The following is a 16690-nucleotide window of genomic DNA, read 5'->3' on the forward strand; positions in this document are numbered from 1 at the left end:
TTGAAAATTTTCAAGTGTGAATCATCGCCAGTCTTCAACCCTGCATCAACCCCGAGATTTATCTAATGTGGAAAGGCATTCAGCATAGTTCTGGGTTTTTAAACCCTCCAACATGGCATACTGGTATTTCCTTCTGTCACTGGCATTTCTTCAAGCTTGCAAGCTGAAGTGCATTCTCTAGGTATGTGTACTTTGAGAAATCCCACAGTTCTATTAGCAGATATTACATCAATTAAAGCAGACAGGGGAAAAAAGATCTCCCTCCAACTTTAATCTTATGCCAAGTCCACTGGGATCACATCCCAAACCAGACGGACACGTACTTCCAGAATTCTTCACAACAATAAAACCTGTTGTTTGTCCTGTAGTACACAGGCAATAAGAAGACGGGTCAATGAAATTAATACGTTTTAGGGGTTTCTGGCAAAGCTGCCGGGGGGGAGGGAAGAGCCAGTCTTCAATTAATATGCACGGCTCTTTACACGTGGACATTTATTGATTTTGTTCCCATTCTCTTTTTCCACCTACTCTCCTCGGATGCGACTTCCCTTCTCTTTATTAATTCACTGGTTTATGATATTAATAAGGACTTCATGTGGGCAGTAGAAGAATTGATCTGCTAACTAAAGCATGTTTGAAGAGTGTACATTACACTCTCAAACAGGTTCAAGCCCACGTGTGTTTTTAAACAATTACAGGGAAAATAACTTTGCACTAAAATTTTGACATGTCACATAAGTAGTTTTTCACTGGCAGGGAAGGTTGTGTTATGTGTAAACAGACACATTGTTGCAGATCATGGCATTCTTGTTGATGTATTATGTAAATGTCCTTACAAAAGCAAATACTCTATCTAAAAAGCATTTGTTGTTAAAGTCAAAATATTAACTGCTACAGCTGTTCCACTTAATTACAGTGGTCAATTTATAACCAAGCTTGTTAGGGACATGATAAAAAATGTCAATAGGTTTTTTGTTTTTGTTTTTCTCTTTATGCACGCTAACTAAAATGTGGTAGTGAACAAGAGTGTAGTGTTATACTCTCTGGGGGTTTGGTTAAAAAAAAGGCAACCATTACTGTAACAGTTGGGACTGTGCAGAGATGAAAGTTTTGTTTTTAAACCACATAAAACAAAAGTCAGAGTTTTGAAATCACACATTACACAGCAAACTGCCCAAACCCTAAGCCCTCACAAGAAATTACTGCCATAGGCAACTTAACAGTGGTCAGCTGCTTCCAACTCGCACTCAAAGCTTTATTTGGATTACAAAGATTTTTAAAATGAATTTTCTGTCTTCAGTATTCCTTCAATAAGAGGTCAAACTTCATTTTTCAAAAAGGTCCGTCCAACCCTTGACGGTTTCCTGCCTGCATTATGCGGTGAAGTATTGGGAACCTGTCACAACTCAGGTACCACAATAGGGAAGATACTATAGTTAATAAAATGGACAGAAATTGAAACAAATGGTATACTGACCAACCATGACCATGTCCACCACACTCTGTGCTTTGTCCTTCAGCGCCATGACCAGAGCCGAAGTACATGGCACAAACAGGGGCCGGTTGATGATCCCCTGGGCTGTCATCATGAGATTGTAGCCGTTACTGCACCGCTGTCGACGCGCCCGACACCAAGAAGGCAGCGTAAGCCGACTGGAAACCCTCGGCTGGGCATTCACAGGTGGCATATGGGAAAAATCCTCGCTTTTGTCTCTCTCTTTTTTCAAAGTCAATCTACTCCGCCGCAGAAAAAAAGGGACAAATTAATCCGCTCGAGACGCTTCTCCAATGGATTGAAACTTCTGACCGGGAAAATGAGATGGAGACGGGGAGGAGAAAAAAGCAACTGCAGATGGATCTTGGCTAAATGCAGCAACAGATATAGTTGGAATTCTGCAACTCTTATCCAGCACACAAGTGATGCATGGGCTCTTCAGTGGCCATGCAATAATATACTCCCTCTAGAAATACTTCACCACTGTCCACAGGAATGCATAATCATTTCTCATTGAGAATTGTGTGCCGGCAGTAAGATAGATAACCCCCAAAAAATGGAAATAAAAGAAAAAGGAAACGCTGTGCCTTGACTGTACATCACTGGGTGTTGCTGCTGGATGTACTGGAGAGACCAAGGTTCCCCTTGCTGTACCAATGTACGTTGTGGTAATATCGCCTATGACACTGGCTATAGCCTGCAGCTGAACAGCTCAATATTTTACCGCTGTGGAAATAGAGTCAGTGTGGAATTAGTGAAGACGCAAGCCCACAGGAGGTGATGCTGGCACAGTTGTGTTGTGTGTACATTAGGGTGGATGGGACTGGCTTGTTGCACGTGAAGCTGATGTAGGGCTGGGAGCCGGCTGCTCTGGCACAAAATATACACAAGGGGGGAATACACTCTCATGCGAATATTCTTGAGCCGCGCTTGCAGCATGCCAAAGCCTTACATCGTCCCAATCACTGCCAGGGACGACAACACGCCAATGACTTGTAAATGTACCGCCTGCAACGGCACTATACACACACCGGCGCACACATGCATGTGTACAGTGCTCTACGGGCTTTCCCCGCCTATTATCTTAAGTCTCTCAGAGATGCAAGGCATTTATCCCAACAGTCACGGACATATAAATTAAGAAATCTTGACGAATGACAACAGTGGCACGAGCCGACGTGAGTAAATTACGTCTCGCTGTGATCTGGCAGGTAAGAAGGATGTCCATAGAGGCTAATGGTGCAGTCAGCTAGTCGTGTCCACAAAGACTTTGTTCTACTTTTGTTACACTGCACCGTATGGCTGTCTTTTATTCTCCCCCCCTCTGGGTTGTAAAACAAAATGGCTTGAGTTACCATAGCAATGAGTCATCCATACTTTTTTACGTGTATGTTTTGATTCCAGAGTCTTGCAATGGCATCAAAGCCTCAGTCAAGATACATACAAGATGTTTTCCTCAGTATACATGTCTATGTGCAGTGCTTGGCAATAGAAGGAACATGTACCGGTGTACAGGCATTCACTTGTATAAACCACACAACACAAACATTGCAAAAATTCAGTTTTGCTGATGAGTTGTGGTAATTCCAATTTTGTTTTCACCTTGCCCTCTGGTAATTACCAACTTATGCAGGTAGGCTTAAAAACGACTTCCTGTGTAATTTCAGCACAGATGACCCGACTCACAAAGTCTTAACCCAGCAAATTTGAGGATAATAGTAGCTGTAATCTGGCATTATGTCCTCACATAAATCATGCCCATATTTGCCAGTTACTATTTTTTTTTCTAATCAGTCTCTGAAGGCATCGCTCAACTTGGAATGTGTGCCAGCTGACATATAAGCCCATCTAAAATGCCAGCTTGGCGTGAAGTTCAGAGTCAAAAGTCCAAATTCTGCTTCCAAGACTTCACAGCTTCGGCTGACAAATTTATCTCATAACTGTCCAAATGCAGAGGTTTGACACAGGAAAATGCACCATCTGCAGAATCTAAGTTTCCACTTTATTTTCAAGATGAGAAGAGAATTACACCATTAATAAACATCAATGGTAGTTTCCAAGGCAACACACAGCTCACTCAAAGACAGCACTCCTCTGGTCCAGTTCAAATGTTTTCATGTCTTTCGATAGCAACTCTTTCCTTTCAGCTTGGCACAACTGAAGAACAGCCACTGCAGAGCACTTCTTCAGGCACTTTAACACTGAACACGAAGTGTTTCATGAAGTCAACCATCTTGGGGCAAACCAGTTTCCTACTGATATTTTCTTCCTGTCACTGCTCCTTTGGTCGTCTCTACTAGATTGAGAAGATTGACATTTCCTAGCAAGGGGATTACACATGTACGCTGCACAATTTGCCCCACTGAGATTCTTGACAAATCCCAAAAGAAATTGCAGGTATTATTCTGAAGCTCAATTCTCTCTCTCTCAAAAAAAGGAGTCCAACCCAGTACTTCAAGTAAACATCCATCCAATGCCAAGTTGCACACTTACATGTACTATTAGCTTTCACTGCAGGCAACGTGGGTGTATGTGCTCGTGGTTTTATGTTCCTTAGCAGGGATATCCAATGGTAGCCTTTGCCACAAAGCCAAAAGGGTAAACCAGGGTTGGTGACAGATGGAGCTAGACAGGTGAAAATGCTGCCGAAAAGAAGTAACGATGGTGCTGACACAAAAACTAGAAAAATAATCCTCCAACCAGGTAGGATTACAGCCGTAATATGTGTAGATACATGGGTTGAGAGGATCAGCACAGAATACACTTAACCTGTATTAAGTTCAATTTAGGATTGGCTTTGCAATGATCCAATGTACACTTAATACAAGGCAGTAATGTGCCAGGCTTGGCCAAATTATGCCTTGTAAGCTAGTGGTATGCTAATTCTGTAAAGCAAAAGGCCAAACATCCCAGAAATCTACACCACAGTGCACAGTAGGCAAGGCCTTCACCAGTGCATCTACTGCACACCAGGCGTGAGGACAATAGATTTCCCCACTTAATTGGATGTAAAGAATTGAGGTTTTTAGCATTACCTGGGATGCATCAGCAAACAAAACAGTCCTCTATCTCCCACACAAGATGGGGGGGGGACATAGCAATTGTGTTCTTTTGACAGAGGGAGGCTTTCTAAGACCTTTCCAGCCCTGAGATTTCCAGACGGGCGAGTCTTGAATCATGCAAAGAGGGTAGTGTGAATAATAAATGTAAAATCAGAGTGGGAGCTTGAGGTCCAGGTGAGAGGATTTGTTGTGCTAGAAGCATGATTGGGGGGGGGACTGGGGCAATATGGGAGACATGGGCAAAGCATAGACCCCCTGCATATGACGTCAAGTTAGAGGGCCATTCTTTCTTCCTCTAGGATAGGCTTAAGTAAACCTTTTGGGCATTCATTGTAATTAAAATAACAAACACCCCTGACTCTGCTTTAAAGCAAGGGGTCGATTGGTCAAGACAGTGTTGGTCAGTTCGCCAGGCTCGTACCTAAACGTTGGTTGGTGTTTATGTACAACTGTACATGGCTAATGGTCTCTTCATTTCATGCTTGCTATGCACAACTGGCAGGCACTTCTCCATCTACTTTGCCACTGTTTGGAACAGTCCAAGCAATGTACAAAGGAAATTTGGTGATCATGGTACAGCAACCCATCACAAGTCATCTACAATGGACTCTGCTAACAGCGGACAGTATTCTAGCCACGGTGGGCGGTGCCGAGCAGCACCACCCGGTACTAGAAATTTCCGCCCGGCTCTTAGGTTCAAATTGGCTGTGCCACCCAGCAAGGATTTTCCAAAAAATGAACTGAACTGAGCTACTATTACAGTTGTCACAATGCTTATCCGCCATCAGTGTTCTAGCTAGGACCATTTTAATGCCGGTTAAATTTTTGGATTACCAAGCGTAGCAAGTGCAGTGAGCAGAGTTCTTGCAGCCCATAGCTGGGTATTTAGGGGAATTTTTCCCCCACGTCACCGTGAAGGCATGTTTACCATAATGCTTTTGCAATCAGCAGCTGATTTGATACGAAGAAAATTAGAACTATATTTCTTGTGTCTTTACTTACTTGTTTCAAATTGCAAAATAAAGCAAACTGTGACAAAACCCAACACACTACTTTGTGCCATTAAAGGGGGCAATCGGGATGGCCCAGTGTAAAGGTTGACGGATTCATCTATACCCTATGGCCTAATATAACGCCAATCTTGCAGTCTTCATAGAAAAAGTACTACAAAGTGCTCATGCCTTACGGTGTACATGTACAGGTATATATGCAAATCCACAATGTAGCCAGTGAGTATGCCAGATTCATATTATATTGCAACACATTCAGGTATATGGGTGCATCCTTTGAAGTACACATGTACATGTATCTCGTATTACAGTACCTCTTATGGTAAGTAACCCCTTTTGTCATTGAATGTGGCATTATGCTAAACAATTACAAAACCATATGAATCGTCAACATGTAATCTCTCATCTGTTGATCAATATACATGTACCATAATGGTACGTTTGTCTACTGATACCAACATATGGTACATGTGCACATACCAGTTTATTGCAAGAAAATCAACGGCACAGTGTTACTGACCATCAAGCACAATTCCAACCACCACTACATCAGTAGTTGCCATCTCCATCACTCCAATTATCACCACTATCATCATAATCATAGCCATTGCTATAATCACAACAATCTTCACCAGCAAGTCTACTACATGTACAACCTATATCTCAATCACAATTATTATCACCATTCTTTTTACATATCACCACGATCACCCTCACCACATCACCACTACCATCCTTAATTCCAGTCCCACAATTACTACATTGTGATCATCACTATAATTATCACCATCACAACTGTAAGAACTGACTACTGCATCAACCCCCCATCATCCCTCGTTACAAAGCCCTGGTTAACCTCATTCCTAGCTCTATGGTTTCATCTGACCAATCCCTCAGCTTTGAGAATGAACTCCTCCCTAGTCCTAAGACTGGCACTTTCTGTCTCAGCTTTAAGGCTCCAAACCTGTCAACATCTATCAGAGAGCACTGGGGCCAGTGTTCAACACACTGGCCTGGGCCGAAGGAGTAGGAAACAGAAGACAGCGAGCTCATTTAATTTGCAGGCTGTAAACTGGTGCAGGTGTCAGCTGCGAGAGCCTAATAAATAGATTTCAGTATCAGACTGCCAGGCTCTTGCCTAGGTATAGACGACCCCCAGCATCTTGAAAACGTGCTAGACCAAAGGTATTCCAATCAGCCAACGAGACAGAGATGTTGGAAGTGTTGTGGCAGGATTCTCACATTATTTGTCATTGTCGTCCTCTGTGAAACACTGATGGGATCAAACGGAACAGATTTGTATTCATGCCAGGAAGGAATGAGGTGTCTTCGCCACAGCGTCTTATTTCTGTTGCGGGAAATGACAACAATTGCAAATTGGATAAACTGTCAGTTCAGGACCACAGTTGATGCAAATTATGATTTAACACCATGAAGGCACACAAGCATAATTTTTTTCAGTTTTGAGGAAGAAATAACAACCTCACTGACCTAACACCAAAATGTAGATATCTGACATACATGTCCATGTACATTGGATTTGATCCTGCATCTTCTGGAATACCTGTGCTTTTTTTTTGTTCAATCCGATCTCAGCTACTGTGTCAATTATTGACAAATGGGAGGAACCACCAACACAGAACTGAACACCTGCATTGGTAGAACACCAGTCTGGTTTTCTGGAGATTGCTGGTTCAAATCTCACTCCAGTCAATTTCCCTGTTGATCTTCAAGATTATTATACTAATTCTGTGGCCCTATGCATGAAACTGTTATGTCACATTTTCAAGCTTTTTGAGTTAGATGCATGAATGTGTAGAGTATTATTATATCTTTATTTGCTAAAAATCTCAACAGCTAGGGTGGGCTTTTTTTTTAGATATAGAGCGGACCAAGAAAGGGCACAATTTTCCTGGCAACAGAGGTTCCTTTCATCAGAACTTTGCCGGTTCACAAACTTTGAATGACTATGAAATGCATGCATTACGGGTCGCATCGCTACCAACAAAATGAACACTCCTGACCAACATCGTCTTTTGAACCAATGAGGGGGTACTTCTGCTCAACGCAGATTATGACAAGACAAACTGCACAACTTGAGGCTTCACAGCATGAACAAAATGCAACTCTTTAACTCCCCGGGCAATTTTTATAGTAATCTTCCTGAAGCCGCAGGGCCTCTACATTTACATGCCTATTACATGAAGATGAAATCCAGCTAAAGCCTTCCAATTTTCCTTGTGGACTGTAAAGCATCTGGAAGGCTTATGAGTTAATGAACAAACTTAATATAGCAACTATGACATCAAGAAGGCATACCAGTACATGTACGTGTAAACTGCTGTGTAAGAAGCTTCATGCCTGACAATGTATGGAGTGAGTCCATTAAAATGTACTAATACAAAATGGAGGAGGAAAGGGTCGACAGCGGCTACACAGGCAAAATCTTCTTGGGGGGACTGAGTGAGGAACCACATGGTAGGAGCATGCAGTGACAAGGTCATTAGCAAAATACATCATTAAACCTCTGGAATGTCTGGGACAGCTTCTGCTGGTATGTATCTTTAATACAGCACTTGCCCGATCATGGACAGAAAAATGAGGGAGTTTAGTAATAACATTCAACAGGACGTCACAAAAGTAACTTACTGGCACACGGACTCTGCATTTTACACAGCAATTTCTTGGTGATATGCAAAGCTGTAGGGTCAAAGGTCAGAATCCAACTGCCTCGAGCAAGCAATTTTACTCCGCTTTACCTCTATCTACTAATACCAAGGAGAACAAATTGATAATAGCGATGGCTATATTGACTTACATCCCATCCGGAAGGAAAACATGTTCTCAGTCATTTCAGCCAAAAGAAAATAGGAAGACCCATATTTTTCAAATTTCCTTCAGGGAGCATGGCTAATTTGGAAAAAATAAACAACAGGATTTAAACCTTGATGCTATCAAATCAAAAGAAGGATGAGAAGTCTGTGTGAATATTTGGAAACTTTAAAAAAAGCTTTACAGAAGAGAGGTGGAAGGATAATCATCAGATAATCTATTTTACTTTCCCAGCCTCCAAACACAGCAGGCAAAAAGGTTGGCTTGCTAATGTAATCCCCTTCCTGCAGTAATCAGGCTCTTTCAATGCTGGTATTATTACACATGCTACAAACAGAGTACTGCACATATGTCCCATGTCCAGGATTCAATCAAAGACTTCAGGATCTCCTAAGCAAAGATCAATCAAACCATACCGAGGATCAAGTTCTCTAAGATCCAGAAGAGAGAGAGTGATCATGTTTCAGGGAATCACACACACACAAAACAAATACATGGCATATTATCACATCAGAAGGACGGCATTGACTGTTCAATTAGAATTCCACATCAATCACCAATAACTGCGACTACGCGGAACACTTCTATCATGTATGAAGAATAATAAGGAACATCATAAAAGTTCCCCATTTATCAGGTACGTGAATTGGAAAGTTGTTAGAGACAGAGGGCACTGTTGCATATTTCCTATATGAAAAAATGAATTTGCTGTCTTTGCCCTCAACTAGAAGTGAAGGAGGCCCTCTGTTGACTACAGGATGAATTTCAGTACTGGTACTTATAGGTAGTTTTATGTTAACAGCAGTAACATTGGTTTGAGTCAAAACTGTCCATTTAAGATTTTCCCACCACTGTATAATGAAGACAATTGTGACCCACCATCCCAAAACCAGGCTGAAGTCGGTATTTTTGATGTTGGACAATTCCTCTCCTTCGGCTTTTTTTTACACTTCAAAGTGATCCGAAATTCTGTCTGCAGTAAGCTTCTTACGGGTAGCAATAGCTGTGAAACTCCCATGAAAATCTAAACAGTGGAAGTTCCACTATTTTAGTTATAAAGTTACCGACTTCAGTCTGGTTTTGGGATCATGGGCCACAATTTGTCCAAAAACCTAACGGGGATATACACACCACAAATATGAATGTGTGACCACACATTTGGTGAAACATTGTACCATATTACCCAAGGCTACAAATGATAAACGTACATTACTGAACTCTTCCTTACAACATTTTGGGCCTCCATGACTCAGGGACAAAAATACACAAAGAGTTCCATACACAGACACCACTTGACACCTTGTATGACAAACCTTATGAGACTGGTCTAAAAAAATCAAAGTATTCTCTAAGTAAACACTTCAATATTTTCCTTGCTAAATCTGACATTTTAGGACATGCTATCACTTCCTCATGGTTGATGTACATGTACATGTACCATTTTCGATAAAATTAGCAATGTCCCCATATGGGACTATGTACTGCGGTTGAAAATAAATCAGGCAGTGACACGTGACTGGCTCAAGAACTAGATCTACTTAAATACTAAAAATTGGTTGTATTGTGAAATGACATCACAACACATTTTGTACTTGTCCACTGTAACAGTCCAAGGTACAACGGTCATATAGACTTAAGCACTGAACTCAAAATCTGTGAGCATCTGGAGGTTGTGGGCTCAAGTCCAATCTACGGCTTGGTGTTGAGTATGTCCTTGGACAAAACACTGTCCGAAGAGACCTTTTGCACAGGGAAGCCATTTGTGATCATCATGTTCCCTGAGTTTATCCTATTCAATGTAATCTGTTGAAAGGGGGTGGTGTCAGACTGTTTGGTGTTCCATGCCTCACTTTCATTTTTTTAAAAATATAAATCTAACTTAGAACATTTATAAATCACAAACTTTAACTCATTTATCGATATAAATGACATTAACTTGTACCAAAAGTTAATTCAGTGCCTCCAACATGGCTGACTTGTGAATGAAGCCAGTCGGTACCTACAAGGGCAGAGATGGTGTTTGCAATTTATTGAGCTTCATGTGCAATAAAGGAGATGCCAGGGTTGTAATAATGTTCATAGCCTGATGAGCAGGGGTAATAATGATGAACTTCATGTACATGTATCTCAAGAGCCAATATTGGTGGGTACCGGGGAGGTGCCTAGTAAGAATACTCATTGTTATTTGTACATGCACCGGTATGTATCCCAAAAAGCTGTATGCAACAGAAGCCCCTAATACATGTATTGCATTTCTTTTTCTCTAACATTTCTTTTGATCATATTTAATATATATTTACACATATTTTCCATGTATTTTCCAACTATCTAATTTTTTCTTTAAAAAATCAGCTAAAGCCTTTTTATAACTGGTTTAAAATGATTTATGTTTCTTTAATCTTAACTTTGTCATCCCATACTGTAACCTATATGTTTTTTAATTGGTTTGTACAGACATTTCAAGCTTCGGTGAGCTGGCTTTCGGGTTACTGTGTTCCAGTACATTCTTGCTTACCCCGGTCAGCTTGAAATACTTTTGTCATTGATTCTGTGCTTCACCCACCCCCACCACTCCCCAACCCAACTCCACACCTCCATATCTCAACCCCCCCCCCATCTCCTTTACTCTCCTTTCCCTCCCATCTGCATTTTTTTTGTTTAAGTGTTCTTTTGTTGGCCAAATAATAATAATTACATGTAAAGTGTCCCAGGCAGCTTTCAGACACCCATGAAGCCATGAAACACACAGAAGATGAATTGCGCCCTCTGTTGTCTACAAGTCAGCAGCTGGTGGAAAAAGTTACAGCTGAAGTAAGTTAGTATTCTCAGTGGCTCCCATGCCAGTGTGCAAGCCAATGGGGGCCCACCAGCGGCTGAGGAGTGGCAGGGCAGCAGTGGCAAGCTGCCTGATAACCAAGAGTGGACGGCTGGTGGCAGCCACTGGACAATCAACCGTTGTCAAGTATCCAGCCTGCCACGGAGGACCGCTGTATATATATTTGCACATATGTACGTAAAATAAATGTTCAATAATTGAAGCGACAGTAATTTGTCCTTTTATTTTATGCACAAGCCGTAAAATGGCCACAGTAAACTACAGGCTGTGAACCAGCCTAGCGCACCATCTTTGCACGTTGTGCCGTGTACGAAACGACCAGCAACATACACATACGTAGACTATACCGCATCCTGGGCGCCTAGGGTCGACCGGATGGGATCGATGCAGGCTTGGTGTAGAACATGGAATTGCAATACGGGCTTAAGTGCTTGTCCGAATTGGCGGCTGCGGCTTGGAAAGGCTATACACGTCAACAGGCTTTTACTCTACTTCCAGCCTAGCCAAGCATCTCATTAGAGTGTTGAGTAAGCAGGACACGGGACAAGTCTACCATTGTCTGATTCTTTGACCCGCAGCTAGCGATAATTACATGTACACAAAGATCAGTTAGAGTGCCGCACAGTATAATGTATACGTTGTACACATGTACCGCGTTTAGGCGATTGCCGTGCGATCGTGGACAACCACCCCCATCCAACTGGTTGACAAAAGGCGGGACCGGGAGTTTTCTAAAATGCGTGTACACTGTACACGCATAACGAAACGCTGGGTCGTGCATGTACAAAAGTACAAGTAGGCCTTTGTGTCAGCGCCATCATATTGTTTCCAACTCCCTCAGTTGGCCTGCGAATCAAAGCTGCAAATTTCTGCTTGAACACTTCACAAAAAGGATCTAAATTTCAAAGGATCTACATGTACATTTCAAAGGATCTATTATTTCAAGAGAGTTATTTCCACAGGAGGGCTATCATAATAATAAATTCATCTATATCAGAATGTTAGAGGAACAAAAATAACGTTGATGTTTGTGACCGTTCTGGCACAATGGCCATCAAATCAGGATGTCAGTCGTTGACTTGTGTAGCACACAGTTATACTAGAATTAGGCCTACACACATGGTTCTCTTTTTAAAATTTGTCTTATTTCCGTTGCCATGTCGGCTCTGCCCCAACAGAGAATGCTGATGTTAAACGTTTTGAAAATGCAGACATTTGAGAAACATGACTTCAGTTTCAGATATATTCCGAAATACATGCCACTGCACACTTTAATCCTGTTAAGCCAGGCCCAGTATTTCTCTGATTCTCACCAACAACCACCCAACACAAACCATCAGATTTCATCCCTCAAATGCCTTCAAACTCCTATATGCCACCTGACATGATGTTAGACATGCCACAGCCTGATGCTGATGTGCGTCTGGCATTTATTTTGACTAGGCCCAGGCCTAGTCAGCTGTTATTAAGTAGGTTTAGATATTTTTTATCAAACATTTGATACATTCTCAACAGTATTATTCAACTTGTAAATTCATTCACTGTAATTCAGATTAGATCTGCTGGAGGATTCACAAAATACGAAGCTGTGCACAGGATTTTGGAGGGGGGCTGTAGACAACAGCATCTGCAGGCAGTTGAATTGGACAGGGCTGGGCTGCGAGAGAGCCTTGAAGGCATTACACAGATCACGGGCATCCTGCAATGTAAGTAACCTGTAAGTTTTAATTCAAATCAAAACACACTGGTTTTCATGCTGTCTATTGCTTTTAGTGTTTTCCCTTTATAGTTAGCATCAACTGTCTAAACTACATATGCACTTCCACATTGAAACAAGACTGTTGGAATTATGTCTTACCGTACCTGCCATGCACTTTTTTTTTTACTGTCAGAAGTGTTTTTTGAACTTTCAAAGTTACATGTATACATGTACTGAGAATTTAAAAGCATAGCAGGGTAAGATTTCCATATTAAAAGATCTAGTTTTTGCCTGCAGTGCATTACAATTTGCACATTACGATTTGTCAGACCAGTCTCATGGGGTTTCTGCATACTGTACACCCAGGGTGTCATGATCTTTGTGGATGGAAATCTTTCCCACAGCTTTCACTCACTACCTACCGATAATAAAGTCCATCTCAGCTGGCCATGGTTTTCTGACCTGTGAGATTTGCCGTTGGTATTTGTTTGTTTGTTTGTTTGTTTGTTTTTAGAGAAGCCATCCTCAGGAGCAGGCCTACCTCCATGTCAACAGAAACTGAGATACAGAAAGAAGTGGCCCATTTCTTCAAGGGTGCTGCAGACTGATGCAGAGGACAAAAAGAAAGACCTGAGCATATGCTGCTGCAACTGCTCCCCGCTCCATGTGTAAGCATAAAATGAACGCTTTGGCAGAAGATTCACAGGACCTTTCATAAGTGTAACACTTCTGGAACTTTTATTATATTGTAACACGTTGGTGGCATAACACGGCATTTGATGGGAACTTTGACCAGTATTCTCTTAGACAGACTTTTGGAACTGAGGGACGTTTCAGTTCATTGGACTCAAGGACCATGAAATCCATTGGCTTGCCAGCATTTGTTTGCATAAAATGTCTTGCCATTAGTTCTCCATGAAATCCTCTTGAAGGAAAATTGATCCAAATTATTCAATGTTGTGTTTTAGACTAACAAAATTATCAGTTGGTTTTAAAGTACCGGTATTTAAACGTAATAACTGCTTTGATAATGTTTATAATTGTTAAGTAATGGCTTGCGTATTCCTTAAACTTTATCACATTAGTATCAAGTAATATCCCAAAATGAATGAAGCACTGCCAAATTGAATACCATCATTTTCTTGTAATGCTGTGGTACAGGTGAATATTAGTTGAAATGTTGGTATGTATTTTGATAACATTACCGTTTATATGTCACTTTTTGCCTTTACTGTTGGGTCATTTAATGAAGATGTAAAATGATGATTACAGTCCTTGGTTCAGCTTTGACCACGTAATCACCTAAAGAATCTGAATGGTTGATGTATAATTCAAAAGAAAGGCACTCAAAATTTGCATACTGCTGCACATTCATTTTTGTTAGCACTTATCGTCCCGTGTTAAATCATTCCATAATGGGTTCCATTTTTCTTGTATAAGTTACAACTTATACTATATTGAATTAAAAGTGGCGCTCCAGTGGCCCTCTGACAGCAGCCGATGGCTAAGCGCTGTTGGACCGACGCCGAGCCGGCCACTGGTGGTCCGCTGGCGACAGCCGCCAATGGCCCGATGACTTTGCCGTCAGTGGGCTTCTTGTGGACTGCAACCATGTTGCTGACTGGGCTCGCACAAATTTGTCAGGTAAATGTCTACGGTGCACTCCATTTCAAGCAGAAGTAGAAACTAGATCAGAATGCTATTTGTTTTTATCACAGGAGGTAACTAGTTCAACTTTTAATCTGGGATAAGAAGTCAAAGAATACACTGTGATTAAGATTTTTTGACTTAAAACGAAATGAAAATATATCCAATACATAGATGGGTCTACTGAATTGTGGACAAAAATGTCTAAAAACAGTTATGCAAAAGTTATGAAAAGCAGTTTGGTGATAAAATGAAAAGCAATCATTTTTCTGACTTCATTTACAATGGCTAACTTCCCTTGTAGCTTTTTAAGATCTGCTTTGAACATTTGTTCTCCTTGAAAAAATGTCCAACAAATCCTCTTAAATAAAAAACAAGACATCTGAATCAAACGCGCCCTTCGTTTTTGCAGGCTGCATAGAAAACAGAGTTTGACATATAAAATCACAGAAAAGTGAATAGTGATCCATGTAAAATTTAAGGACTGTGAATATCTATGGCAAAACAGGACATCTGTGCTAATTCGCCAGCATCTGAGGTCCAATGGTACAGAGTAGGTATTTTAATACTACTTGTAACTTGGCAAATACATGAACTGCATGGTTTATCTCATTCCTGAAGATGTTCTGAATAAAGAATGAAATATTGAATCAAACATGGCTTTCATACAGATGCCGACATCCCAAGGACAACATTTGGAAATATTTATAGCCAGGTGAAACACCCCAAGGTCTCATATAATGATGAGGGTCTGACCAGCCAGAGTGGAACAAACTGACATGTCTGGGGTGGCCAATCGGAGGAAAATGAAGATAAATGAGGAGGAGCAGGCTCAGAGACCATGAAAGATGAAGTTGGGATGGGAAGTGGGGGATGGAGGGAGATGAAGCAAGGATTGAAGCTAAAGGGAAGGGCAAGAAACAAGGGATGGGGGGGTTGGGGATGAACTGCTGCTTCAGGTGTGCGGCAAGGATGGGGTGGAAAGAAGGTGAGCAATACAGCTGTGAGGAACAAAAACAAGGAGATGAAACCAATCTTAGGGAAGAAATGGGAGAGGGGGGTGAAAGGGAGAAAGAACCACAGCAGTGAGATATAAGAAAAAGAGGGAATTTCTAGGGTACTCAAAGAATGAAAAAGCTATGGAATGATATATGAGAGAAAGGGAAAAGATAAGATGAAGCAAGGAATACAGCTGGGGGTGGAGTAAGAAAGAAGGAAAGGAGATAGATGTAGCATGAAAAATTAGATGATAGGATGTTGGTATCTAGAGTAAAATGATAGCCACAAGAAGAAGCAAAAATGAGGGGGAGAGGGGGCAAAACTTTGAAAAAAAAGATACAGTGCATAATGTAGGGCAGGAATACAATTTGGGGAAACTGTGGGGGGGGGAGATGAAGGAGGAAAGTCCTGAATTAGAATCAGCGCGAGCAAACATGAATAATTCATGATGGTGTCCAGGAGAACAGGGCAGCAATGAAGGCTAAAAACTGATTGGCATTACAGCTGATGGGACAGGGAGATCACTGTTCCACAGTTCCACCGCTCCCCCTGTCTCTCTCCCTCTCTCTCGCTCACTCATCTACCTGGACTGACATTCCCCCTAGGGAGGGGAGATCGAATTCACACCCTAATGGCTTCAACGTGGCTACCCGTCTTTAATAAAACATCCATACGGTCATGCGGATGGCCAGTCAGTGACACTTTACATTTCTCTTCCCCCCCCCCTTTTTGGCCAACCTTTTATAACTCTATTATCCAAATGCATGTGCTGTGTTTGGATGCATGAATAATTTGTAGTGTGCCCCCAAGTCTCTTTGACTATCCCCCCCCTTGCTAAGAAAGGTAAATGTGAGTTTTATTTTGTCTGTGTAATAATGTATGAACTGATTTACCTTAACTATCATGCAATAAACAATGCAGTAAACAACGACCAGTCAGCATGCAGTGGCATTCAATTTGACATTGCAAGGCATGATTGTACATGTATTAACACAAGTTCCATTAGTAGTTGCTAATAAATGCATGTGTACAAAACGTGGTATCTTTTTTTCCAATTTCAGATATCCCCATCTTTAATGTCCACTACTACAATGCCACATGGGTGTTGAA

General features: G+C 41.4%; 1 protein-coding gene and 1 long non-coding RNA gene across 9 annotated transcripts in view; one reads left to right on the forward strand and one right to left on the reverse strand.

Moving 5' to 3' along the window:
- Nucleotides 1-16690, reverse strand: part of dgkb (diacylglycerol kinase beta) — a 159280-nt gene that overhangs the window by 72289 nt on the left and 70301 nt on the right. For 2 of the 7 annotated variants that reach the window (XM_087140230.1, XM_022248598.2), the window contains exon 1: nucleotides 1478-4338. The exons of 3 other annotated variants lie outside the window; for them this stretch is intronic. In XM_087140230.1, coding sequence (XP_086996356.1) covers nucleotides 1478-1688 — 211 coding nt within the window. In that variant the 5' untranslated portion in view covers nucleotides 1689-4338. Of the gene's footprint in view, nucleotides 1-1477; nucleotides 4339-16690 lie in introns of those variants that run through there. 2 more of the 7 variants (XM_087140229.1, XM_022248589.2) reach the window with 2 other exon arrangements.
- On the forward strand, nucleotides 4112-15168 carry LOC110986603 (uncharacterized). 2 transcript variants are annotated; one of them, XR_002599164.2, is made up of 3 exons: nucleotides 4112-4198; nucleotides 12788-12941; nucleotides 13449-15168. It is a non-coding gene; the product is annotated as an uncharacterized LOC110986603 (long non-coding RNA). The 2 variants fall into 2 exon arrangements; XR_015426194.1 differs by lacking the exon at nucleotides 4112-4198 and adding an exon at nucleotides 11220-11408.

The sequence above is a fragment of the Acanthaster planci genome, linkage group LG08 (assembly GCF_054643075.1).
Source record: "Acanthaster planci isolate LZ-2023a linkage group LG08, COTS_SCS, whole genome shotgun sequence".
Classification (NCBI taxonomy): Eukaryota; Metazoa; Echinodermata; class Asteroidea; order Valvatida; family Acanthasteridae; genus Acanthaster; species Acanthaster planci.